Below are 27,181 nucleotides of genomic sequence, written 5' to 3' on the forward strand. Positions count from 1 at the left end.
TTTTTTGGCAGTTTTGGCCACAGTCCTACATACAGCTCCCTTAAATTTTAGAGGATTTAAGTTAATCCATTAACATTAATAAATAAGCTAGTATTATAGTAAAAACGAAATCAATCCATTATGCTGGGTTAAATAAACAACCCATTAACCCAACATGTGTTCACCCAGCTCTTGGGTGGTTTTTAACCTAGTGTTTTTTAGTGTATGTGACTGAGTTAAGGTGTCGGACTCGGAAAACATGGCTTGTTTATACGTGGGTGCTGCTTTTCCTTGACTTGTCTTTTCTGAAGAGTTGTGCTCACAGAGGAGACGTACCACTTACACCTGGATGTCAGTGCGCTCGTGGAAGGGCTACTCCTATTTCTTTCCAAGCATCCTCTCTTAATCTCTACGTGAAAAGCTAACATTGCATTTCATGATTAAAATCACTAGGATACTTGCCATTCCTGGTGCTAATCGCGCATCTCTATCCAAGGACAGCCAAAAATCAATCAAAATTATGTCACCTTTGAATGATTTCACAAATTGTTTAACACCGCGTTCCGTAAATACCATGTGTGGAAGGGAGAAATCTTTGTTGCTATTTATTTGCGGGAAGCAGAGCCTCAATATGACCCAATAAAAGTTTGGAGAGAAATCTATTTCATTTCTCATAAAGTCATGCATTTAAATGTGGCCTTCTCAAACGCTCCCTTGAATGTGTAACTTTGCCTTCCCCAAGACCCACACACCCCGAATCAATTTTTATAGATTGCCATCGCCGTAATATTCATACATCAGTCTCAGAGCTACAGTCAAACATAAACAATGAGGTCAGTTTACTGTAGAGGGCTGATCCATAATTGGCATTTTAATTTTAAAATAGCTCACAGTCCTACATTTCCTACAAACCCTGATAAAATACAATTTGAAATGAGATTAAACTAAAAGTAAACAGCTCATGCATACTAAAGTAAACATGAAATGAAATCTCTCATAATACCTGGGCATACAAATGAACACATTATGAAGCTATTCAGACTATGCAAAGCAAAAAGACTAGAAAACTTGGGGAGGGGGAGAGAGAAAATAAACTATGGGGCTTAATAGAGAGTATGCAAACAGGCCATGGAGTGAATCGTTCTAGCATTGTGGCTGGGATTTCTTGATTTAGATTTTAAACCAAATGGCGTGACACTGTATAGCGTGGGATTATTGATGTCACAACGGGTGCTTGTCTTTTGTCGTAAACCATGTATGGACCAATGAGCACTGATCCACTATCCCTCTAAACCGCTCCTGAGAAATATCTTCATCATTTCTAATAGAAGCACAGGCTGAGCTTGCAGTTCCTTCAGCGTATTTGCAATAACCGTACGAGAATAAACACTGCAGAGAGAGAAAAGGCAACTGTAATAAGGCACTCAACGAAATCCTGATGTATATGTCTCTCCGTCAGCTATAACAAGACATTGTCCCAACAATACTGAATTTGATGAGCAGTCAGTGAGATGTTATGCACTGGCTTCATATCTGAAGGCTCTTATGAATATATTCCACCTGAAATGATTTTCAGATCCTCTCTCACATCTTAATATCACTCTACACAGCCCACCACATGCAGTAATCAACAGCAATCATAGTTTGAAACGTCTCTCACGACAGCTAATGAGCTGCATTCCAGCGCAGTTGAAACTCTGCCTTCAAGGATACAGCGGGGTTATTTTTTACCCATCAAAGAGCAGCTCCAGGTATCCTTTGAACATTAGAGAGGAAAAAACAAAACAGCAAGCTAATGTTTTGCTGACGGCTGTGATGTACCTGTGGTTCAGTCTCATGAGGTTGCTAACTAACAAGTATAAAAAAAAAAGACTAATATTTGTCCAGTTGCAAAGCTAAAAGGTTAAAACCTGGAAATTTTTTCACAGTTTGAAAGCCAAAAAATAGATTAAATAACCAAAGTTACATAAAGTGGTGCTAGGGTCGTGATGTAACTGAGATGGTTTTGTGAACTTGGTTTTTATGTTGTGGACTGGATGGAGGCAGATCTGAATGCAAGCCGCATTCAATAGTTAGAAAGGGTCAAGGTTTAAGCGGATCAAATGATTGGAGAAGTCTGTTGTTTCACCGGAAGATTGAGCCATGACAATTTAATTAATTAAAGTGCCCCTATTATGCTATTTTAAAGGCTCCTGAGTTTGTTTTGGAGTCTCCTACAACAGGTTTACATGAATCAAAAAGGTCAAAAAACATTTCATTTTCTCATAATGTACATTGCACATCACCACTAGGGGTGGGAGAAAAGGTCGATGCATCGAGATTCGTTATCCAACGATTCAGAATCGATTCTCAAAAATTCAGAATCGATTCTGTTCAATTCAAACGGCCACTTCACCACTGTGTGCGCGCGCGGTCACCAGCCAAACAGAAAACCCTGTTGATAGGCGAACATTCGTATGCTGGTGAATTGGCTTTGTTTAAGATAAAATGGACAAACTACGACCTGCTCAAGGGTTCAACACCCGTACGTTTTATGCAGTTTTTCCGCAGTTTTGCACAAACGCCTTACAGCAGTCGCTCCTCCGTTTCTCTGGCCGCTCTGAGTTTTCGCTCGCCGACCCATTTCAAAAATGTATTTTGCTTATTAAATGCAAAGTTTTTAATTTCTAAAGCATTTCTAAATGAAGTTCATATTTCCAACAAACGAAATTCTGAGCCAAAATAATGAAGTGGTGCTCAAGTCCGCTATAAGGCGCTTTCCTTGCCAATAATGCTTAATAACACTCCTATGTCTCCGATGCGGTGGCCGGGGCATAAACCTACCAACATCTGTGGCATAATTTTTGAAATGACTTATTGAATATTGCTGAACTACTGCACAATGTTCAAATTAATGGAAAATTCTGAACAAAGACTTCGTTTTGGTGAGTTATTCGTTAAATGTCTCTAACATGACTGTTGCAGCTCGGAAAGTTCTCATGTGAGAGGTCATGCGCACACACTAAACAACTTTAGCGCTCGCTGAGAAGCCAAATTCAAAGACATTTTTTGTTAAAATGTTCTAAAGAAACTGAAAAATTGTCACACTTAGTTGTAAACTGAGAACCGTTTATTCTTAATAAGTGTTCTTTGCAATTGTATGGCTGAGGCCCTACTATGTTTCATTAGAGCTTGTTAATCTTGAATATAACTTTGTTAATAAAATAAAAGTATTGAAAGAAATCTTTATAATCATTTTTAATATGGCAATACTGTCAAACAGATATTCTAACTATGAACAAAACACATATTAGCTCCAATTTTGGTTAAAATGTAAAGTTCATGTAGAATCGTTTTGGGAATCGGATCGTTACTCCCAGAATCGGAATCGGATCGAAACGTTAATTACCTTAAGATTCCCACCCCTAAACGTTGTTCAATGAAAATCAAACGACTGATGGATGAATCAATCTTTCTAAATCCCTCCTTTCCGCGAGCTACTCTGCTCTGACTGGTCAGATGGCCCAGTGTGTTGTGATTGGTCTACCGTGTACAGTCCATTACCATAACTTCCTAAAACTCAGTGATAGTACACATTGTAAAGACAGTAACGATGACGTCGATTTTACCAAATCAATCCGAGCACAAGTCCGATGATGAAACATTGGAAGAACTAGTTATTCAACCCCAACCTCCATCGAAAGGACGACTCGAGCAGGAGTTTCTCAGTGATACGCTACTCATTTTGAGGTTCATTATGAGATGTTGCAGCTGTAATTCCTCCGCATTGTTACGCCCTCTAGGCGTATGCGTCTTGTTTTTCCTGTGTGTTCTGTTGCTGGAGCCTGCTCCCCCATTGGTTTATCCATTTGAACTTGTTCCAGCCAATCGCTGCCAGTCTTGTGTGACCAGCCAATCACACACGGGGACCTGAGATCATCCAGGGCTATAAAAACTCAAGATGGATGTTACACAAGGAGACCTTTCCTTTGTACTGCTTTTGGTGTAAAGCTTTTTAATTTGTTTTCCCTTTTTTTCCCCTAACTTTTAAGGTCTTTGGACCTTTTCGTGTTGTTTGTTTTATTTCTGAATTGGGAACAGGTTAGGGGCTCTGCACATTGTTGCCACACGTAGACCTTAACCCTGTATAGTAACATTAGGTAAGGAGTGTTGCCACCCGTTGTAAGTTTTGTTTTAGTGAGCGTAGGTAGTTTTTTTTGTTCTGGTGTTTTTGCTTCTAGTAAGCTCTTCCCACCTTTAGTAAGTTGGTCCTTTAGGTTTTCCTTGTTTCTTTTTGTTGGCAACACTCTGGTTCCCTTTTCACCCCTTTTATTTGTTTTCCCCCTTTTTGATGGACTGTAAATATGTTTACCTGTCTTCGGTAAAGCTTTACTTATTATGCTCCAAGCTTTGTTGGTGGTCTGCTTAAGTCTTCTGTTCTCTGTGTACTATGAGTTGTTCTAGTTCTAGTTTATGTTGATGTCCCTTTGATACCTCTAGACTAATTGGGACGTAACAGGCATTAACAAGTGCACGTCCATCAACAAACCTGTGTGTGTTTCTGATTTATTGCAGTTCTATGTGGGAACTGTATCAATAACAGCACATACGTTAGCCCAGCGCTAACGTGACTGACTGATGGAACATTAATATGTGTAAAACAAATCTTGCGCCATCCTTTATCTTTACTCAAAGTAGTAAGAACGACAGACGATCTGCATTAATACACACAGTTTTAGGTAATAGTGGCCCACAGCTGATGAGCAGAAGTATTTCAGTAAGACAGCAGGGTTGCCAACTTTTAAGATCAGGTTGGAGTGAGATTTTCTTTTCTTTTTTTTGGGGGGGGGGGGGGGGGGTTGAGTGGCTGACGGTATATCGATTTCAGTATCAATTCATAGCCTGCTGTACATTGAAGGAAATAAGGATAGGTACGTTATTAACATTTTAAAATTTCACATTTAAGGAAATCTAGTGTTTGATCATATCTAAATATTTATTAAAATGCAAAACTGCAATACTTGTTTGAGCAACTAGATTAGATACATGTATATTGATTAAAGAGCCATAAAGGCACCAGTGGGTAATGGCATTACAAATGGAAATTATTATTTTTCGAGCCACAAAATGAGTCTAATTTGCCTCTTTGAATAAGAATTCTCTAATTTAACCTTAATAACCAAACTAATTGTAATATAAATAATACAAATATTCGAAGAGAAAAATTAAGTGGTCATTAATGGACCATAGTTATTGCACAAATAGTATTTAGAACCAAAATATCTCAAAATATTCAATAAATATTATTGAACTAAAATATAGAACATTTATTCAATTGAAAAATAGTTAAAGTGTATGGTCACATTTGACCATCAATGAGTGAGTGTGACCAATTAGTAAGGAATACCTGAGGGCTAAATACAAGAAAACATTAACGTTAACAATGTTGCATCTCCATCACTCTCCATTATAAAACGATCCTGTATGGTTGACGTAATAATCAATGCACACTATGCTGTACTGTTTACCAAAACTTGCTGCAAACCCCTGTAAAGTGGAGCTGTTGTGTATCAAGCCATTCAAATGTATTGACACAGCGCTAGAAGTATTGAGAGCTCCGTGAAGCTCGTGACTGCGTGCGCCACCGGGAGATGAGAGAGCACGTCGCAACTCTGTTTTTCAACACTCTGGCTTTAACTGTTGTGCCATATTAGCGCAAAAACGCTATTTAATGATTTAATTTCGCATTAAAACTTATTAAACAAAGTCTAAGCTTTTAAAAAATTTGTATCAAAAGCAGGTTTGGCAATTTGGTGTGAGATTAAGTTGGGCAGCGTGAGAGCGTGAGAATCACACCAAATGCGTGAGAGTTGGCAACCCTGAAGACAGTAATAACGTGAGTTAGCCGGTTAGCTGGAAACTTACACAATATAAAACACAAAACTATGTATTTTGAACACCAGGTAGAAAATATATACATCAATAATTATTCATACGTACAGGTTGTGATTCTGAGGAGCAGCTGGTCTAAATAAACTAGTACTGACCCAAGAGCAAGCGTCTTGTGAATCCTGTGTTGAACTCAGAGATTTGAGCAGTCGTCAATAAAGTGACGTTTGAGGGCGGGTCAAGTTGTTCGCAGCTGCACGGCATACAACTTTGGTGGGCATTTTGCAAATGTCTCTTCTAGTGACGTAGAACCGTAACACAGTGGAATCAAAATTAAAAATGACTCTTATAGGCGGTTCAAAGTTGATTCTTTGTTTTGGTGGACAATAACTTTATTTATCGTGCACTTTCGACTGCACAACTTTGCGGAACATTTACGTTCACAAAAAAAACTATATTACACACTGCATGAAAGGGAATATTCAAAAAAACATAATGAGGCACTTTAAAATTATGAGGTCAAAATTTTAAAGGAAAAAAGCAAACATTATGCTTGGATGAATCTTACACTTTGCGATCAATAACATGCATTTAGAAATTTGACTTTTAAAAAGTGTGTGACGAACTATTTCCGTCAAATGCTGACATTAAAAAGAATAAATACAATAAAATCGAAATAAATATGCTTAAACTTTTGTTTTCATCCACATGGAGGTTCTGTGTTCCCTGTGCAGAAATATTAAAGTAATCAATAATGAAACTCGCTGCCAATTATTTTTAATATCAATTATTCTTGATTTTGTCGAGCAGTCATTTCTTGATAAATTCCTAGTAGAAGTATTTTGAAACACACTGTGAGGATTTTAAAGTCAGCTTTGACTAGCAATTCTGTCATCTCAGCCAAAATGTGACTTTCTGGCTGTAGAGGACAAAACAAATGAGAATTTCTCAAAATGACAAATCAGATTCTCTTCTCATCACTGTCTCGCTCTATGTTGCTTTGCTCTAATCTCCTCGTTCACAGTAGACAGCATATATATATATATATATATATAAATAAAATCTAGACAGCATGATACAAGGTGAGTCCCTAAGAGAAGCATTATTATATTACAGCTGTATCAGACACACTCTTGAGCATTCCTCACATAAACCTCTACCTTGGCTCATATCAGAGGGAATATTAAATTTCTAAGGATATACTCACCGGTATTAGCATTTAATTTTATAATTTAGTGGCTGACCTGAAGACTAAGTATATTCAGTGCCTTGAACTGCACCAGGACTACTAAAGATGAGTATGCATGTTATTCAATGACATGGCAAAGTCATCTGAAGTGGTACAAAGTTAATCACTGCAATCTAGATGTTGTCATGTGTTAAAAAAAAAAAAATCCAAAACACAATTAAAGCTGCAAGCAGCGATGAAAGGGCCCTCGCACCCAGGAAACTTTGAACAGATCATAATTCTCATGAAAGTGGGCAAAATATAGGGAAATATGGCAAAGTCACTTCAATGTGCCACACTTCCTGTTGCCAGCAGGTGGCGCTATGACTAACTGAATATTGGCATGTTGATGTCTTCAGGCCAAGACTCTAATAAAACATGAAGTTTAGGGCAGATCGGGCATTGTATGCCCATGTTACAACAGCTTCCGATTTCATGGCGAAACATCAAAATTTGTCAGGCCACCACGGACACACACATCAGGGAAAACTCAAGATCTTCACAATTTAACATTGCCAAGGACTTAAGATTACTCCTATCGAATTTGACGATGATCCAATTTAAAAACTGTAGGAGGAGTTTGTTAAAGTATGAGGCCTAAAAATAGCAAAAACTGCAAAAATGTTGCAGAGAAAATTCAAAATATCTCACTTCCTGTTGCGTTTCAGATTTTTACTCCTAGGGACTTTTTTGTAGGTATTGGGCTGTTAAATTTGTGTACAAAATATCATACCTGTACGTGAAACACATCGTGAACGGCACTTAATTGAAATGTTGTAGGTGACGCTACAGAGCCATTTTGCCATGTCAAATTCTGAAACCCACATCAGACATATATTTTTGCCACTTCTGACGCGTGTGCAAAGTTTCATGAGTTTTCGAGCATGTTTAGGCCCTCAAAAATGCGATTTCGGAGAAGAAGAATAATAGACCGAGCAATTTCAATAGGGTCCTCACACTATCGGTGCTCCGGCCCTAATGAGACAGACCTGGGCCCTCATTTATCAACAGTGCGTAGAAAAGGTTCTATATTTTCTCCTACAAATGAAATTTAGAATGTGCCTAAGTACAATAAAATCCGTATTTATCAAACGAGCACACACAGTTCTTACGCACATGAGTAAGCAATCATTGTTGATAAATCCTGCATATGCATAAGTACCATGCTCTTTCACGTTCATGAGCATTCGGAAATATATGGTGACAACACTTTCCTTGTGACTTCCAACACGTGATTGTTTTTTTCCTCACCGCAATAATGGCAAAGAGAGCAAAGAAGAGGAACTTCACAAACAGAATGAGTCGCGCAATGACGTTTAACAACAACAAATTTGCATCGCAAATGATTTGCATGTTAACAGAATGAAACCCTTTTCTATTTACATCATTAAATACATTGGTTGATGGGACTTTTATGGAGATGTGGGTGCAGTATATGGCTCCAATTATGTTTGGGAATCTGGCGATAACATGAAAGCCCCATATTCTATTTCGGCTTGTTGAGGATTTCGGTAAGGGAACTGGATGTAGGTTGGGGCCAAGGAAATAATTGCATCCAACATTTGTCACCGCTGTCTTTTATAGGGTTTGACACCAATTCACCCTTTGCCACGAGTTTGATTGACAGGCGATCCGACCAATCACGTCGCCGAATCTGCCGTTTTGTCCGACAAAGCAGTCAGGAGAGTTAGTAGAATAACGTCGGTGGACTTGAACTTGGAAAAACGGTGTGTACTGACGTCTTTCCGCGGTTGAAACAACATTTATTTTAGAGTTCATTCATGTTTATTTCATGCTTATCAATGAACTAGAAGGAAGAGATAATCGGTTCACGAGCAGCTTTAACTGAGGCGCTACAGCGATCACCTCACATTAAAGAGCCACAAAACGCTATTTTATTGTTCCAATTTCTTTAAAAAATTACAATTTCAAAGTTGAGACTTTGTTTCATATCAAAAGTAACTTGCTCTGTCCTGTCTGTCGGCGTGTTGTCAGTGTCCTCTTTGCTCCGCAATGTATTTTCTCTACGTGAGAACGTGTGTGTGGAGTGAGAGCGCCATGGCTTGTCGGACATAGCAACAGTAACTAAAGGGGGCGGGTCTTTGCATACAGTCAAATTACACATCTTGTTTAAAACTACTAAAATTATAAATTGAGTGTTTTATAACTAAAGGAAACACAGGACATATGTGGACTGCTTAATGCATACTGTGACACTCTTAAAAGCTTTTTATATGTAGTGTCGCTATTCTAACACTCTAAAAAAAAAAAGGTTCTATATGGCACCAAAAATGGTTCTTGGCTCGTAATCATAGGGGAACCTTTTTTAGTGCTATATAGCACCAATTTTGGTGCTTCAGTGGTTCCTCAGCGGTTCTTCAGAGGTTCTTCACCGGTTCTTTGACTAAGATGCTATTTAGCACCACTGAAGCACCAAAATTGGTGCTATATAGCACTTAAAAAGGTTCCCCTACGAGCCGAGAACCATTTTTGGTGCCATATAGAACCTTTTTTTTTAGAGTGTAGTACAAAAGAAAAAACAAGAAATCCTGGAGGGAAAACTACATTTACATCAAGAATTAAAAAAATAATATTCATTAAAAAAAAAAAAAAAAAAAGCTCTTGAGCTCTATATTTTATGCCCTGAACACTTACATCCTTATTAAAGCATCCTGATAAATATGCAACCACTACTTCTAATTCTGCTGGGACATGCAAATGAGCGATTGCAAACATTGCTTGATTAAGTGTCAAATTTTAATGAGATGAGCTATTATCGGCCCTAACTTAATCTAATGTTATTAAGGAGGCAGAAAATGAACTACGAAACTGTGAAATATTTATATTTACAAGATTTGTTACCCAAATCTTGTCTGATGTGCGTGACAAGAGAGCTGACATCATCGATTTCAACGAGATGAATTCCTCCAACCTCTGGCAAGTTGTTGAGCCACACAGGGTCCACTCATAACACAACTTCTCAAGGGAATGGATGTTTCCATAGCTTGCTTAAGAGGTTATTCTGATTTGATAGCCTGTGAAAATTACTCATTTCCAATGCTAATGGCAAATGAAACAGAAACACAAGCAGAACAACCAGGGAATTCAGCATCCCATTCCCCCGCATAAAACGCCATCTCTAATTCCCTAGATCTGTTGCAAATTCATGTCATGATGTACATGACTTTGTATACTAGATTGAGTTTGATCAATGCGTCATTTCATTCAAGAGGGAGAAGGTTTCTTTAAAATCGCAATGTGGGTGTGAGGAAGAAATTTGGCACAGAACATAAGTGAAGTAGCTGTAAGAGGGGAAAAAAAAAACACAGATAACAAAGAGCCTATGATTAATGAGAAAATTCCATTTCAACAGTGACCCAAAAAGGCCATTAAGATTTCCACTCAAGCATTTAACATTAAATTATAACAAGATTTCCATAAGCCTCCATGAAATTCAACGAGCAAAGCAAAAGTCGCGCCGGAAAGCTATTCGATGAATGCTGAGTCAACCATAATTTCAGTCTTAAATGCTTGTTGCTTCTTTTCATTCCATCTCACATACATTAGATTTTACTCAAAGAAAGTCATAAGATTTTGACGGAGTACTTGCAAGAACCTTTGAAAGCGAACCTCCAGGTGGATGTTTAGGAATTATGATTAAATAATTTTAAAAATGACTGCTTGCTGGATTCCTAACTCTACACAAAGTCTTTTTGGCTTCAACTGAAAGACTGATTGATCCAAAATATGCCATTTTCAGTTGGAAGACTTCTGTATTGACAAGTACCGCCCATTATTCCTTAAAAGCTGAGTAGCAGCACTCTGATAGATTAGCAGAGCTTTTTTAATCAGGGTTTTTGCGGGGTAACGGCACAATCCCTGATAGCTCTAATTGAAATGTCCAGGCTTTACTCTACCTCTTCACTCCTTATAGACGCCACATACTAATCAAAAACACAGGGATTATAGTCTCAACATGTGCTGCTCAATCACTATCCACCATCTGTTAGATGGAGAACACCACAACACAGATCTTCAACACCACTAGCAGAAGTAGGAGTCATTTCACTGGGAAAAAAAATCTCATTTCAAACTATTACAAAAAATGAGTTGACCTATGGAAATGTACTGCAATGTAATTCATATTTCTCATGAACGTTCTTGAGAAATAAATTGCTGAATCAGAGTTTTCAATTGATTTAAAACACACACTATAAAAAAATGCTAGGTTAAAAACAACCCAAGTTGGGTTGAAAATGGACTAACCCAGCGAATGGGTTGTTTTAAACATTTAACCCAATTTGGGTTAAAACAACCCAATTGCTGGGTTAGTCCATTTCAACCCAACTTGGGTTGTGTTTAACCCAGCATTTTAGTTTGGCCTAATTAACAGAAACGAATCAAATGCTGTTTTTGCTAATTATGTTTAAGACAGGCTATTAAAATATTTGCGTTAACATACTCACGACTTAGTGTAATGATATGCTCTTTAGGAATAAAAATGCTTAATTTTATATTGCCATCAAAATCATTGCTATTGTTAACATAATTATTCAACATCACATAATACCACAATGCACGCTTTGTAAAGAGGTCATTATTTAAGGATTAATGGCAACTATACGAAACCACTAAAATGTTAAAAGGCATTTACTCAGAAGTCTTAAAGGCACAGCAACAAAAATCATCATTTTTAAAGGGATAGTTCACCCAAAAATGAAATGTTTATGTTTATCTGCTTACCCACAGGGCACCGAAGATGTAGGGGTCTTTGTTTCTTCCGTAGAACACAAATGAAGATTTTTAACTCCAACCGTTGCAGTGTGATAGTCGTATAATGCATGTCAATGGGGATATTTTAGAGTATGAGAGTAAAAACACAGACATACGAATCCTTAATAAACCATGCGGCTCGTGGTGACACATTGATGTCTTAAGACACGAAACGATTGGTTTCTGCGAGAAACCCAACAGTATTTATGTTATTTTTTTACCTCTTATCAGACGAATGTCATCTAGTATTCCCAGCGTCATAACTTCCAGCGAATAAGGTCAAAATACTGGCTTGATCAAAGATATATAAACGTAGATGCCTCATTCGACCGATCCGCGCAGGCACTAATGAGGAATCTATGTATATTTCTATGATTGCGGCTTGTATTTTGACCTTATTCGCCGGAAGTAATGACGCGGGGACGGCTGATGCAGAGCCATAGAAAAAAAATGAAATAAATATGGATATTTTTCTTACACAAACGCATCGATTTGCTTCAGAAGGCCTTTATTAACACCCCAGAGCCGCGTGGAGCACGTTATTTGACGGACAGATGCATTTTTTTATGGCCTTCAAAAACAGAGCAACTAATACTGCCATTATAATGCTTGGATTAGCCAGAACATTTTTAATATAACTCTGACATTCTTCTTTCAGACGAATAAAATCGTATACACCTTGGATGACTTGAGGGTGAGTAAATCATGGGCTAATTTTCAGGAAGAGTGTGGTAATTGGTCAGGTAAAATTTAATTCTGATTGTTTTTGGTGCAAGAATTCTTCTTGACTGACGTAAGTGGCTCTCACAGAGAAAAAAAAAAAATCAGATTTTTCCTTTCCTTTTTTTTGTAAATCCTAAGAAGAATGTGCTTAATATGATTAATATCTATTTTAAAAGGCACAATATGTACGATTTTTGGATTAAAACATCCAATAACCACTAGAACAATGTTATATATTTAGTTGACTTGTGTACTTACTTACATTATCCCAAACGTTACCAAGAATGTTTAAATCCAGAGAAATAAGCAATTTTACCCAGGGGCACGTTCAAGCTCAAACCGGTGCGCAACGTTTTGCTACGGTTTCCGGGTTGAACGACATGTTTCCTGGAAACGGTGTGCAACGGGTCTGAGATACGTTTTCTCTTGTTTGGTGGGTGTGTCAAAAATGTCAGCCCAATCAGCAGCAACATGTATATAAACCATGCAGTATTAAAGAGACAGCTCGCACAATGGGTCCAAGTAAAGTCGTTTACAAATGTGTCCGCTGCAGCTCCGTATACGCAACAATTGAAGATATTAGAAGACATGTTTGTCTTTTCATCCTTAAAGGGTTAGTTCACCCAAAAATGAAAATTCTGTCATTAATTACTCACCCTCATGTCGTTGGAAACCCGTAAGAACTCCGTTCATATTCGGAACACAAATGAAGATATTTTAGTTGAAAGCTGATGGCTGAGAAAGGCTTCAGATAGGCCTCCATTGGCATTCAGTACATTCACACTTCCAAGATCCATGAAAGGCACTTAAAACGTCGTTACAAAGTCCATCTCACCACAGTGGCTCTACAATAATCTTACAATGCGACGACAATAGTTTTTGTGCGCAAAAAAAAATCTAAATAACACCTTTTTCCAACTTGTTCTCGACTTCCGTGTATGCCTCCACGACGCATGCGCGAGAATATGACGTAGCGCCGGTGTTCGGGAATCCATGAAATGCACACTTAAGCCCCATTTTGAGCACTACGCCGAGACCTAAAGCACGATCATAGTAGAATCCAACAGCTTAGACACGCGCGTCTTCCTCTGCTCGTAAACAAATCGCTACTGGGTTATATGTCCAAACGCCGGATCTGCGTCATATTCTCGCGCATGCGTCGTGGAGGCATACACGGAAGTCGAGAACAAGTTGGATAAAGGTGTTATTTTGATTTTTTTTTGCACACAAAAACTATTGTCGTCGCATCGTAAGATTATTGTAGAGCCACTGTGGTGAGATGGACTTTGTAACAACGTTTTAAGTGCCTTTCATGGATCTTGGAAGTGTGAATGTACTGAATGCCAATGGAGGCCTGTCTGAAGCCTTTCTCAGCCATCAGCTTTCAACTAAAATATCTTCATTTGTGTTCCGAATATGAACGGAGGTCTTACGGGTGTCCAACGACATGAGGGTGAGTAATTAATGACAGAATTTTCATTTTTGGGTGAACTAACCCTTTAAATGCGAGGCAAATGTTGGGGAAAAAAAGGGAACCACAGTTTACACAAATCCCTTCACTCGATTGGGATGTTCTCTTTTATTCTGGATGGCAAGGGCAGTGACTGTCACATTGAGCATATTTTGCAGAATTAAACAAGTATTTATAAAGATTTCATCAGGCTCCGAAAAATCTTCAAAAAGGCCTTCTCAGCGGCCAAAGATGCAACTCTTGCGTAATCAGAACAGGACACACCACCATTTCCGTTTAAAAACGATTTGCAACATTTTGTCGGGGCTGAACGCAGCCCAGGACACGGACCATGTCTGTGTGTCGCCTATCAATGACATCTTACCCACCTTACCGGTTTTATTTTGTAGAAACCATGGACACACCAAAGACGCTTTAATATATTATGTGTATTATTAGACAGGTGAGCAAGTTTGGATCCTTCATGGACAGAAAACTAATCATTGTTCTACAGCTCAACACAGTTAGTCTTATCATTTACAGCTGGTTTTCATGATTTACCGCCAAATATCGATCAAGCTCACTGCAGTGTGAACAAGTGTCTCATAGTAGCCGCCGAGCGAATGCGCAGAGTAGCATTATAACACAACTTTCAACACACTCAGATGTATCTAATATGATAAAACAGCGCTGCGTTAGCCCACATACACATGAGCGGAAGTGCTCGTCTGTGGCAGAATAAAAGCTCTGCGAAATCCAGGCGTCATCAAGCTACACCTTTGTTTTGAAAAAGCGACCTCTAGCGGTGAAAAATTACAGATTTTGGCTTTAAACAAAACTTGGAGGGATTTAGTATACAAAGTTGCAATTATGTATACAGCATTACTGAATATGAAAGCACATTTTTATATATTTTTTTGTGCTATAGATAGTTTTAAAGGGATAGTTCACCCAAAAATGTAAATTCTGTCATCATTTACTCACCCTCAAGTTGTTCCAAACCTGTATGAGTTTCTTTGTTCTGCTATACATAAAGGAAGATATTTTGAAGAATGTTTGTAACAAAGCAGAGAGAGCAACTATTGACTACCATAGTATTTTGTTTCCCTACTATGGTAGTCAATGGTTGCTCTCTCTGCTTGGTAACAAACAATCTTCAAAATATCTTCCTTTATGTTTAGCAGAACAAAGAAACTCATACAGGTTTGGAACAACTTGAGGGTGAGTAAATGACAGAATTTTCATTTTTGGGTGAACTATCCCTTTAAATGACACAATTTTATGTGGAGAAATGGTAAAGATCTGACATCTCTCATATTTTATGTTTCAAGCCATTCGTGATCATGACCTCCGCCAATGAAGTCGCTATAATCACACTAATAAGACTGAGAAGTGGGATGTTTGCCTCTCGTGAGTGTAGAAGAGACGAGTTTGACAGGTTCATTAATGCTTCAAGAGAAAGATCATGCATGTTCCAGCCGTGTGCCATTTTGAAAGTGTAACAGCACGGCCTAAAACATGACTTATTATTAGCTTCAGGAGAGTGGGTCTCCAGAAGCATGAAAGAAACATTAATGTCACATACACAGTGTCCAAAATGGTTCAGGTTTGAGTTCTAAGACGTACATATATGTCAGAAAATGCAGCTTCTTCCAGGATTCTTAAAGTGCTCACGGCTTTGAACAATCCCTTAAATGTTTCTAAGTTAATATTTGAAATGTCTAAAGTCTTCCAATTGCATTTTGTTTGACATGCTGGTTACATAGAAACAGCGGTATTGGGCTGCCAACTTATGAAAGCTGCATTCTTCAGACGTGACAACCCATGAATAGCCCCATCTATGGATGTTCACTGCACCAAATCCTAATCTAAACCACTATAGGTCATTCATACTTCACAGAATCACACTGGACACAATGCTGAACTTCTCTTCAACGGCTTTTGTGAATGAGCACAGTGTCTGACAGAATCTTCTCACGTCACTGCGGCAGATGTTTAATGAACAGTGCTGCACGGGAACACTAGGATCACTCGCTGTTTGCATCATATACGAAGGCTATTTTGTACCATTCCCGATTGTTTATGGAATAAACAAGCTGGCTTGATGCTTATAGAAAAGTCAGAGGGTTCAGAGATTATCTCTAAAGCTACTTACTAGACACTGCCAACTCAATTTTTAGGCATGAATTTACACAGACAAAAAAGCCAAAACAGATGGGAAATTGGATTTAAAACTTTTGACACAAAACCACTGTACACTTCAACACCATATACACACAAAAAATATCATATTCATCATACATCATTTTAGTCACAGGACTCCCTGCAGATGTGGGGATTTCTGAATTAGTTTGCTGGAATGAGTCGTTTTGTGCTCTTATTAAGGAAAACGCATTTCAGTAAACACTAAAAATCACAATCCCTCCAAGTAATTGGAATGAAAGGCACAACAAACTGAGAAGTAATTGTGGTCGTAAAGGCTACGTCAATATAATTGCGACACACAGTAGCATTTCACTTGAGAAAATGTGCGAGCCCTCTCGTCCTTTTGATCAAATTAGCAATGGGATAATTTTACATCTTATGCTGATACTGGTGCCACTTGCTTTCTGTCGTCATCAACACCTAATGGGGCTAATTTGCGTAATAACACATCATGCCGAGACTCAGCGGGACGGTGTCACTTTGGAAAGATGAAGCTGCATTTGATATCTTAATAAAAGGCATCTTCAGACTAAAGATCAGGTCATATTAACATTAAGAGCAAGGATTGAAATAGTCAAATGGTACTAATTTGGGCTGAAATGAATATATCGGAAAAATTTGAAGCATTTTTAAGTCATTTCAGAGCAGAGTGTTTTTATTTTGTCAATGATAAGAACCACTTGAACCGAATAGCTTTTATTGCCAAGCAGATTAACAGATTTAAAAAATGGTAAATTACCTATGAATATTTGCACAAAAATCACTAATGATGGAATTATATTGAATCATTTTCTTTTATTTGTGCAAATATAACAATAAATGGTAAAAGAAACCGCATTTACCTACAAATAGTGTGAAGCAAATCTGGACGCAAGTTAACAATTTCTCTTTTTTGACTCACTTGATTGGACTGCTATATGTTAAGGCACTATCCTCCATGATGCTCATGTTGTTTAATTTCATATAGTCAGTGAAATAATCTCAAATATATTGTGAATATTTAATACATCGCCCAAGGCGTTCATTTCTGGATGTTACAACTATTGCAGATTCTATTTTTACTGTAAAGATGCCTCATGCTCCGCTGTCAACCCCCGATTAAACTTCTTGAGTTGAGCTCTTTTTGAGCAATGATCCAAAAGTCTATTTCAAAGGGAAGTTCTCTCCATTAAATCACTGTACTCCATTCTCTCCGTGTGAAGCTGGACCACAGCTGTGGCACCAAATTTCAATTTAATGACATATAATTCCTGCCTTGGCTGAGAGAGAGTTAGAAAAGTGACTGGGGGTTCAATGGACAGTTCAGGCCTGGGGGGATGTTGGCTTGAGCACTGCAGGGGAGTCTGTAGCTTCCTGGCAACTTACTGGCAACCAATGACATCTCCTCTCTCTCTCCCTCCCTCTATCCTAAAACCACTCTTAACCCCTGACAACCTCCATTAAACACAAGTCTAATTCTACACTAGTGGAAGCTGATTGTGTAGACAGTGGGGGCTATAAGGACAAGTATGTATATTTGCTTAAGATACATACAATTTTTTGAAGAGGGACATGTCACGGTCAGATTCTGAGCATGTGGAGCACTTGAGAACCAGAGTACTTGCCACATTTTCGATTCTGATTTAACCTTAAAGTCACCACTTGTGTTTGAAAAAGAAAAAAAGACAATCACAACACCATGTACAAGGCATTATACCATGTCTGAGACTTACATTTTGAAGGGTTAATCAATATTAAAGGGATAGTTCACCTACAAATTAAAATCCTGTCATGATTTACTCACCCTCGTGTCCATTCCATTGATTTTCTTTCTTCTGTTGAATGCTAAGAAGTAAAATTAAGGTTGTGCTTGTCACTGTTTTTTCATACAATTACAGAAAATGGTGACTGAAGATGTGAGAAAATGAGGCCCTATCATACACCCAACTATCATACAGTGTGATGCCTAGCACGACGCAAGTATTTTTAGCTAGTTTCAGCCCGATGCAGTTATCATTTTCACATCCAGCGCCGCGTTGTTTAAAACCAGGTGTGTTCAGGCGCATTGTTGGCACGTTGCTATTTTGAGGAACTGAAAACGACTGCGCTATTGACCAACAAAACCTTGTCTAAAGTCAATGGCTCAGTATTTTTTGTGTTATTTAAAGGGTGTGTTAGTAATATGCACCTATAAGTGGGTCCACAACGCGCATACACTCTGCTTATTACACACACAGGGACACGCAGCAGCACACAAACATTTTGAAATATTAAAAATAAAAGGATTCCTCTCTAGAGAAGCGTTCAGTCTTTCTGCTCACAAATTCCTCCAAATAGTGAATCCGCCATGGTCCGAGCGCAACTGGCTTTTAAAGGGAATGGGAGATGAGACTCTGATTGGTTTATTGCACGTTACGGCCAAAACACACCCATGACTCATTAAGAGACTAGATACAACCCTTTTGGACCATACACCTCGCGCCGGCCATTTTCTCCATCATTAAACTTGCAAAAGTGGATTCGGACATGCCCCAAGTGCACCTGCGCCATGTGCTTCAGACCATATGCTCAGATCGTTAAAATAGGGCACTAGGGCTGAAGTGGTAATAAAATTAATATTTATAAATTTTTTTGCTCCTGAGTGCTGAGTGAAGGTCATAGAAACCAGCTCTTAGTTGCTGTTGCTTTTTTTTTTCAGAACTAGTCAAACAGGTGAGCAATTCACAAATCTCACAAAGGTAGAACATTCAAAACATTTTTGAATTCTTTACACTTTTGTCTTTTTTCCTTAAAATAAATATCTTAATAGAATATTTAATTTCTCAGTTTCTGCATGCTCTAACGGGTGATATTGTTTCAAATCACAAACCGGGTTTGTGTTGCCTGACTTTGATGGCACGCATCACAGTTTGCAATGCAAGCTGCTAATAATATTACATGTTTTGACTAGAAATGCACATTTGACCATAGCAGTAGCTTGAGTTGGGATGATTTATGTTCATTAACAAAATCAGTAACATCTATAAAAATTGTAACAAAATCAAATGTACATATTCTGAGTGTTTGAGTTAAAGGGATAGTTCACCCAAAAACACATTTTTTATATTTATCTGCTTACCCCCAGGGCATCCAAGATGTAGGTGTCTTTGTTTCTTCAGTAGAACACAAATGAAGATTTTTAACTCCAACTGCAGTGTGATGGTCGTATAATGCATGTCAATGGGGATATTTTAGAGTATGAGAGCAATGAGAGTAAAAACACATAGACATACGAATCCTTATTAAACCATGCGGCTCGTGGCGACACATTGATGTCTTAAGACACAAAACGATCAGTTTCTGCTAGATTTATTGCTTTTTTTTTTACCTCTTATCAGACAAATGTCATCTAGTATTTCCAGCGCCATAACTTCCGGCGAATAAGGTCAAAATACTGGTGCGATCAAAGATATATATACGTAGATGCCTCATTCGACCGATCCGCGCAGGCACTAATGAGGAATCTATGTAGCCTATATATCTATGATCATGCCGGTATTTTGCATGTATTTTGACCTTATTCGCCGGAAGTGATGGCGCGGGGACGGCCGATGCAGAGCCATAGAAAAAAATGAAATACATTTTTAAATATGGATATTTTTCTTACACAAACGCATCGATTCGCTTCAGAAGGCCTTTATTAACACCCCGGAACCGCGTGGAGCACGTTATTTGACGGACAGATGCATTTTTTATTGACTTCAAAAACAGAGCAACTATTACTGCTATTATAAAGCTTGGATTAGCCAGAACATTTTTAATAACTCAGATTTTATTCGTCTGAAAGAAGAATGTCATATACACCTCAGATGACTTGAGGGTAGGGATGAAACGATTACCGGTTTCACGATAAACCACGATAAAATTTAGTGACGGTTAGTAATATCGTATAAAATTTAATTATCATTAAAACCGCGTGTGATTATCACGATTGTGAAAACTCGCCGTAAATCTTGTCCTGTCAGCGTCAGTCTGGTGCAGGCGCAGCGCACCTGTTTTTTGAATGAGAAGAAATGGCAGAAGGCAGTGACAGCACTCGGGGGATTGTTCAGCCTCTAAAAGGACCAAATCTGAGGCGTTGTCATATTTTGGCTTTTTTAAAAGTCCTGAGGGAAACTTAATCGCAGATGGTCACCCTGTCTGCAGAACATGCCAGAAGAGAGTCGGGAAAACACTTCAAAACTACGAACGCAAGGCAAGTGGACTTTGACCTCAATACCAAAACTACGTCTGGGAAATAACGTGAAGCGAACGAACAAATTCAGGCAAGACTAGGGTGACATTTAAGGGATAATAATCAGGGCTTGACATTAACCACCATTTGCGGGTGTAACGTTATTTCGGCTGCACACTAGCCACTCTGGCGGTTAATCTTATTATAGTCTTCTCAAAAGCCATCTGTTATAATCGCGTTGCGCATTATAACCACTTACACGTGTTTCTATTATGAAAGCAATGTCTCATAATCAGAGGCGTTCAGATTAGCTGAGTTTAGTTCAGAGCGCGCGCCGCTCTCACGCTGAAATCTGCTCTCAAAGCAGAGATAAACGTGCGATGTACGCAAGAGATTCACTCATCATACAGTGGATGACTGTTTCTGTTCTATTTCAGCAGCGAAAATGGTTTCAAACAAACACAGCAGAATCACAGCGCATCTGATATGACTGGCATAACGCTGGCGAATTTAGGGACCGTCTCTAAAGTTACATACAACATTGGTAACGTTATACACGTTTTAAACTTCAATAGCATTTGAAGAGAATGACAGTCATAAAACTGACTGTAAAGTGATCATCTAGGTGTCAGGTATGATGCACATATTTTGATATTTAATAAAATAAACTGTCAAATCATATGGAAATATGGATATGCATTATTTCACTAGGATACTGTTTGGGCTCTTACACAAAATAGTATGCTAGCTAGATTTAAATGCAACACTGATGAGAATATTGCTTGAATATATTTACAGAGATAATATTAGAGATTATATTTATGACAAATTATTATTTATGCGTTATGCGTTGCTATTGACGACGGCCATTATAAGGAAGGAAATCCCACAGAATAGAATCTAGCTTAAAAAAGTGCATAGAGCTGCTTTAGTTATTTGTTGTTTGTTGATTTTCAAATATAAAACTTGTTGAAATGTTTTAAGTGTGTGCATCTGTTCTTTTGAACACTTTCATCTCATTTGAAGAAAACCGTGATAATATTGATAACCGTGATAATTTGGGTCACTATAATCGTGATGTCAAATTTCCATACCGTTTCATCCCTACTTGAGGGTGAGTAAATCATGGGCTAATTTTCATTTTTTGGGTGAACTATCCCTTTAAGACTCTCCTTTTATTCAAATTAACCATTGGTCATCCATAGCAGGGGTCCTCCAGAAGGTTCTAAGGGGTCCCCAGAAAATGTCAGAGAATAAAAAGACAAAGCAAAAATGGATAAAGTCTACCGAACATTCTAAATGTTTCTCTCGTTTCTTGCCGTATACATATGTATATTTGCTTTATATCTTTCTTGTGAGTTTCTCACTATAGCCCCCTTTATCATGGGTCACTAGGTTGTACCCTCGCTCTCTCTCACTCTGAATAGATGGATTTCAGGAAGGGGGTCCCCCATAAAGGTTCATCATATTTGGAGGTCCTTAGCGTCATAAAGTTTGAAAACCCCTGATCCATAGCATCATCCATTAAGATCATAATAACCACCAAGGTAAAACAAATCATATAGCACCTCACTACCATGGTAAAATGCAACCATAAGGTTTGTATGGAATTTGTATGAAAAACAGTAGCCGAAATACATTACATTTATTTAGTATACTATAAATACAAATGCACAAGTGCTGTAACTTAATAACGAAAAAAAAAGATTTATATTCCATTACTCCTTTAATACATTTACTACATTAATAATATAATAAAATTTGATATCCCACATTTCTGCGACAATACCATGGTGCAGTTAGTGTTACTACAGTAAATACATGGTATGGTGATTTGTTGATCGAAAAGCCTTCTAACTGGATCTTTCATGGCACATTTCCCATGTTAGCCAGTGCGTTTAAACTAGTTTAAATTAGAGACATTGGTGCTCTTCGCTGAAATCAAGCGCTTCTCACTGGATTTGTCAGCGAGTTAACGCATGCTAATGAGTGTCACCTGCGCGCCACACTGGTCTCGAGTCCCGTGGAGGAGCTCCGGAAGGATAACAGGAGGAGTGACGACAGAGAAAGACGAGAGAGGACCACGGGTCCGTTTTCCGTACCTCGCTAACCCAGTTAGCAGGATTTGATTGCTGACTATTTGGCATGATCTTGGATTGTTTGGTTCTTCGAAGCTCATCCTGAACTTGCTGTCATAGCAACAGGTCCGGAAGCTTAAACCTGCTGGGGAGCAGCTTATTTCATGTCACATTTCACATTTTACAAGATTAGCTTGCATTTTTTTAAGCGCCGTTGATACTTTAAAATTTGTCCCAATAACTGCTACTTTATTACAAGAGTTTCTTACTGAACCAGGGGCAATAATACTTTTAAATAATAACAATAATAATATAAAAATTTATTTGGAAATAATATGATAATGTTGTGTATTATACAATAAACACAGCTACTTGATTGAGAGATTTATTTTTGATAGAATAATTACTTTATCATTTTATTGAAGTCTTACACACGTACAGTTAATCTGAGCCACGCATTCATTTCAGTGGTGACGGATATTATGGGATGGCTTGACGCAACGCAAGAGATGCAGATAACTTGATCTTGACCCTTAAAGGGATAGTTCACCCAAAGACTAAATGTTTATGTCTATCTGCTTACCCCCAGGGCATCCAAGATGTACGGGTCTTTGTTTCTTCAGTAGAACACAAATGAAGATTTTTAACTCCAACCGTTGCAGTGTGATAGTCGTATAATGCATGTCAATGGGGATAGTTTAGAATATGAGAGCTATGAGAGTAAAAACACATAGACATACGAATCCTTATTAAACCATTCGGCTCGTGGCGACACATTGATGTCTTAAGACACTAAACGATCAATTTCTGCGAGAAACCCTACAGTATTTATGTAATTTTTTTACCTCTTATCAGACGAATGTCATCTAGTATTTCCAGTGCCAAAACTTCCGGCGAATAAGGTCAAAATACTGGCGCGATCAAAGATATATATACGTAGATGCCTCATTCGACCGATCCGTGCAGGCACTAATGAGGAATCTATGTATATATCTATGATCATGCTGGTATTTTGCATGTGTTTTAACCTTATTCTCCGGAAGTGAAGGCGCGGGACGGCTGATGCAGAGCCATAGAAAAAAATTAAATACATTTTCAAATATGGATATTTTTCTTACACAAACACATCGATTCGCTTCAGAAGGCCTTTATTAACACCCCGGAGCCAAGTGGAGCACGTTATTTGATGGAGAGATGCATTTTTAAGGACTTCAAAAACAGAGCAACTACTACTGCTATTATAATGCTTGCATTAGCCAGAACATTTTTAATATAATTCAAAGAAAGAAAGAAGAATGTCATACACCTCGGATGACTTGAGGGTGAGTAAATCATGAGCTAATTTTAATTTTTGGGTGAACTATCCCTTTAAGAAACTTAAATTAATGCTGTCACGTAACAAATATGCTTCAAATCTGCTGAATGAATTAAAAATTAAATGAATTGCCATTTACAACATTGAAATAAAAATGTAAAGGGTGTACAAATGCTATAAAATCGTGGATATAAATCATTGGGAATCATGGACATTTCATATACTATATCTTTTATAACTTTTATGATGTTTTGGTTGCTTGACTGTTTCCTTATAAAGGTCCAGAAATTCATTGTTTTTTTCTTTTATTTGTTTTTTTTTTTACAAGAATATTAAAAAAAAAATTACAGAATTTGTCACGTTTTTTGCCAGGTGGCTTTTTAATTATATGATGACATTACGTTGTTGTGATGCTGTCTTGACGCCGGCCAATTGCTGGTTTCGAGTATCGATGCATCTGCCCGCTTCAGGGAACACAATAACGTGCAGTAATCTCGGATAACTCAATCCAGATATTTTAATCCAATCCGTGAATTCGTTTGAAGAACCAAATTAGCCAGAGATCAGTTATCACGATTAAAAGATCATGGATCTGTCAAATCATCTCAGATGTATTAAGCGACGTACGAAGAACGGACCCCAGGCCTGGGACTTGTTGTTGTTTTGTTTTAGTTTATAAAGGCAGTCGTCCGTGAGGAGCTGACACTTTACATTCGTTTTGTTGTTTATGTTGATTTTGTGATTAAAGCTAGGTTTACTGTTCGCCGGTTCCCGCCTCTTTCTTCCCTTATGCTGTTATAGTATGTTGAAAGATACATTACAACTTACCGAAATGAATCCTGTCTCATGTAATCGCTCAGTGTTTCAACCGGAGAAAGACGTCTATAAAAACAGCTTTAAGGCAATACGTAACATTTACTTAACATAACATTTACCTCAAGAAAGCTATCCATAAACTCATTAGTTAGCTAGAAAAATAACTCTAGACAGGAGCATTTTGCTAAATGTATACACTGTATTACATATTAATTATATTTTAACTTAACCTGTTAGTGAAATCTTCATTATTTTAAGCATTTTTGTATAAATTGTTATTTAAATGCCTATAGTTCACCAACAAACAGGAGTAGAAACAACTCTGTTATTAAACATTTTAAATAAAACAGCCTTATGTACAATTTAAATGCTTATACAACTCGGTTTTAGCTATTTGAGTGACTGTGTTGATTATTAAATATGTTTGATTGATTATTGATTGACTATTTATTTTCTGCTTCTGGCCAAGTGCATCCTGAACATTTTCGGATTCAGCCCAGAATTTATTTCACTGCATTCCCCCCCAGGTGAAAAAGACGTAATATTAAATGTATTAAATTCACTATAGTATATTTGTATTGTACTAAAAACATACTCAAGTACATTTTTAATGCATTTAATAGTACAATCTTCACATGGGCCGACCTCTAATAGAACAACATATAATCAGAGAACAGGTGTCGCTGTAATACTGCAATATTCCATTAAATAAATTATTCATTTCAGATCCATCTTTATTTCATGGTGACTTTAAGTGGAGAAATCCATCTTAAGTGACCAGAGAGAAGTCTGATGTTCAACAGAACATTTATAACAATTTGATTAGAAATTAAAACAATATTTGTATTTGCAATAATATAAATGCATCTATTAATTGCTTATATTATAGAATGCATTTAGATTTTTTGGGGAATTAATAATCTGGTCCTATGAAATGGAAATTGAGTCAAACTCACAAATCGAATCAATCCGATTGTTGAACGAGATCAACCGATTCGATTCAAGCAAATCAAAAATTATGTCATGAACGTCCCATGGAGAGTAAAATCACGATTTCCAGTAAATAAAGACTGAATATTCGCGGTTTCTTCATCACACACTCGGTGTCATATGACTTTGGAAGTATCGAGTATAGCATACAAGACATATGGACTAATTTTATGATTATTTGTATCTTCTTGACATTCACCCCTATTCATTATCTTTGCCTGGAAAGATGTCGTTCCTACTTTTCTCTCCTGTATACTTTGTCACAAAAGACATGAGGGTGAGTAAATATTGACAGATTTCACATTTGTTAGTCAACTATCCCGCGTTTATGAAATGAGTGCCTCATTCCTTCATCAAATCATGCGTCAACAACAACGCACGTCTCAACTAACGCGTCCTCCTGACAGGACATGTTGAGCACGAGGTCATTCCCTCGGAAGATTAACCCGTCTTAACTCACTAAACACAACTCAGTATATATCCGCGACCAACTTAAACCAGTTTATCAGCAACTAAGATGGGAGCTGCTCTCTGAACTCACTCATTACGCTGTTGCGCAGTCACGCAGCTGTGAAACAAGTGCACGCGTTTGGAAAGACGGCGTCCTCTCATCACATCCAGTGCGCTTTTCACAGAACTTTCAAACGCGAATATAAAGTCAACCCATCTGTGCTCAGTCTAAAATGCTGAAAACACACCAAAAGCCAAACAGAATTATGCCCATCGTAACAGTTTGAAGCCGCAGAAAACGCCAGAGAGTTGCATTTGTCTTCATTGATTCGCGAGCGCGTCCAACACGAGACGCGCACAATAATCTCCAAATGAAAGCCAAGCGTTTACATGCCAAAAAAAAAACACTTTCCGGATAATATTTAAGTCTACATAAAGATGAATCTTACCTTGTTGAATGAAAGCGATGGATATTCCAGTCAGGACGACCCAGTACACGGGATTCTTCATGGCGTCTGGAGCGGATGGAGTGCGCGCGAGGTCTACGTGGTTGTTTTCCTTCTTGCAAATACCAATTTTGAAAATCCGGAGGAATAAGTGGAAGTGTAGTCCCAGACTCTAAGTAACTGTGAAGTGGGCACTCACTCACTCACTCATTCACCTACGCAGGCGCTGAGAAGTCCCTCCTTCAGTGAGGTATTGCTGGAGCTGTTTGGCTAGGCTTCCACAGGATTACAAGAACCTGCTGTTTTCATTTGCTCAAGAAATGTGACTGTGCATTTGAAGTGCAGTGCTTGGGTTAGTTTCCAAATAGTGCTGCATATCCTAAGGACGTTTGTTTTATTGCTTAGTCGTTTAATAACCCAGTTGTTGAGTTATTACTTAGCACTGGTTTTAATTTTCCTGCATGCCCATTGGACCCACTCGAAATTGGACCTTAATTAATTAACATTTTGTTTCAGTGATTTTTGCACCATGTGTCTCGAACTTTAATATTCACAGATATGTCTGCTACAAATTAAAGTATTTTATAAATCTACAATACCTAAACTGTGTAAATTAAGATTAAGGGCACAGAGTGCTGTAGTTTAACTCATCCTTCCCTCGGGTGAAA

At 38.0% G+C, this 27,181-nt stretch overlaps 1 protein-coding gene across 8 annotated transcripts in view; it reads right to left on the bottom strand.

Annotated features, from left to right (window-relative positions):
• ntm (neurotrimin) overlaps positions 1-26,841 on the bottom strand; it is a 633,991-nt gene extending 607,150 nt beyond the window's left edge. For 5 of the 8 annotated variants that reach the window (XM_079804856.1, XM_079804853.1, XM_079804861.1 and 2 more), the window contains exon 1: positions 26,517-26,734. In XM_079804856.1, the coding sequence (XP_079660982.1) occupies positions 26,517-26,577 (61 nt within the window). In that variant the 5' untranslated portion in view covers positions 26,578-26,734. Of the gene's footprint in view, positions 1-26,516 lie in introns of all 8 variants that reach the window. The other 3 variants (XM_079804854.1, XM_079804862.1, XM_079804858.1) reach the window with 2 other exon arrangements.
• Positions 26,842-27,181: the final 340 nt, after the last annotated feature.

Source organism: Gobio gobio, assembly GCF_949357685.1.
Source record: "Gobio gobio genome assembly, chromosome: 22".
In the NCBI taxonomy this organism is placed as follows: Eukaryota; Metazoa; Chordata; class Actinopteri; order Cypriniformes; family Gobionidae; genus Gobio; species Gobio gobio.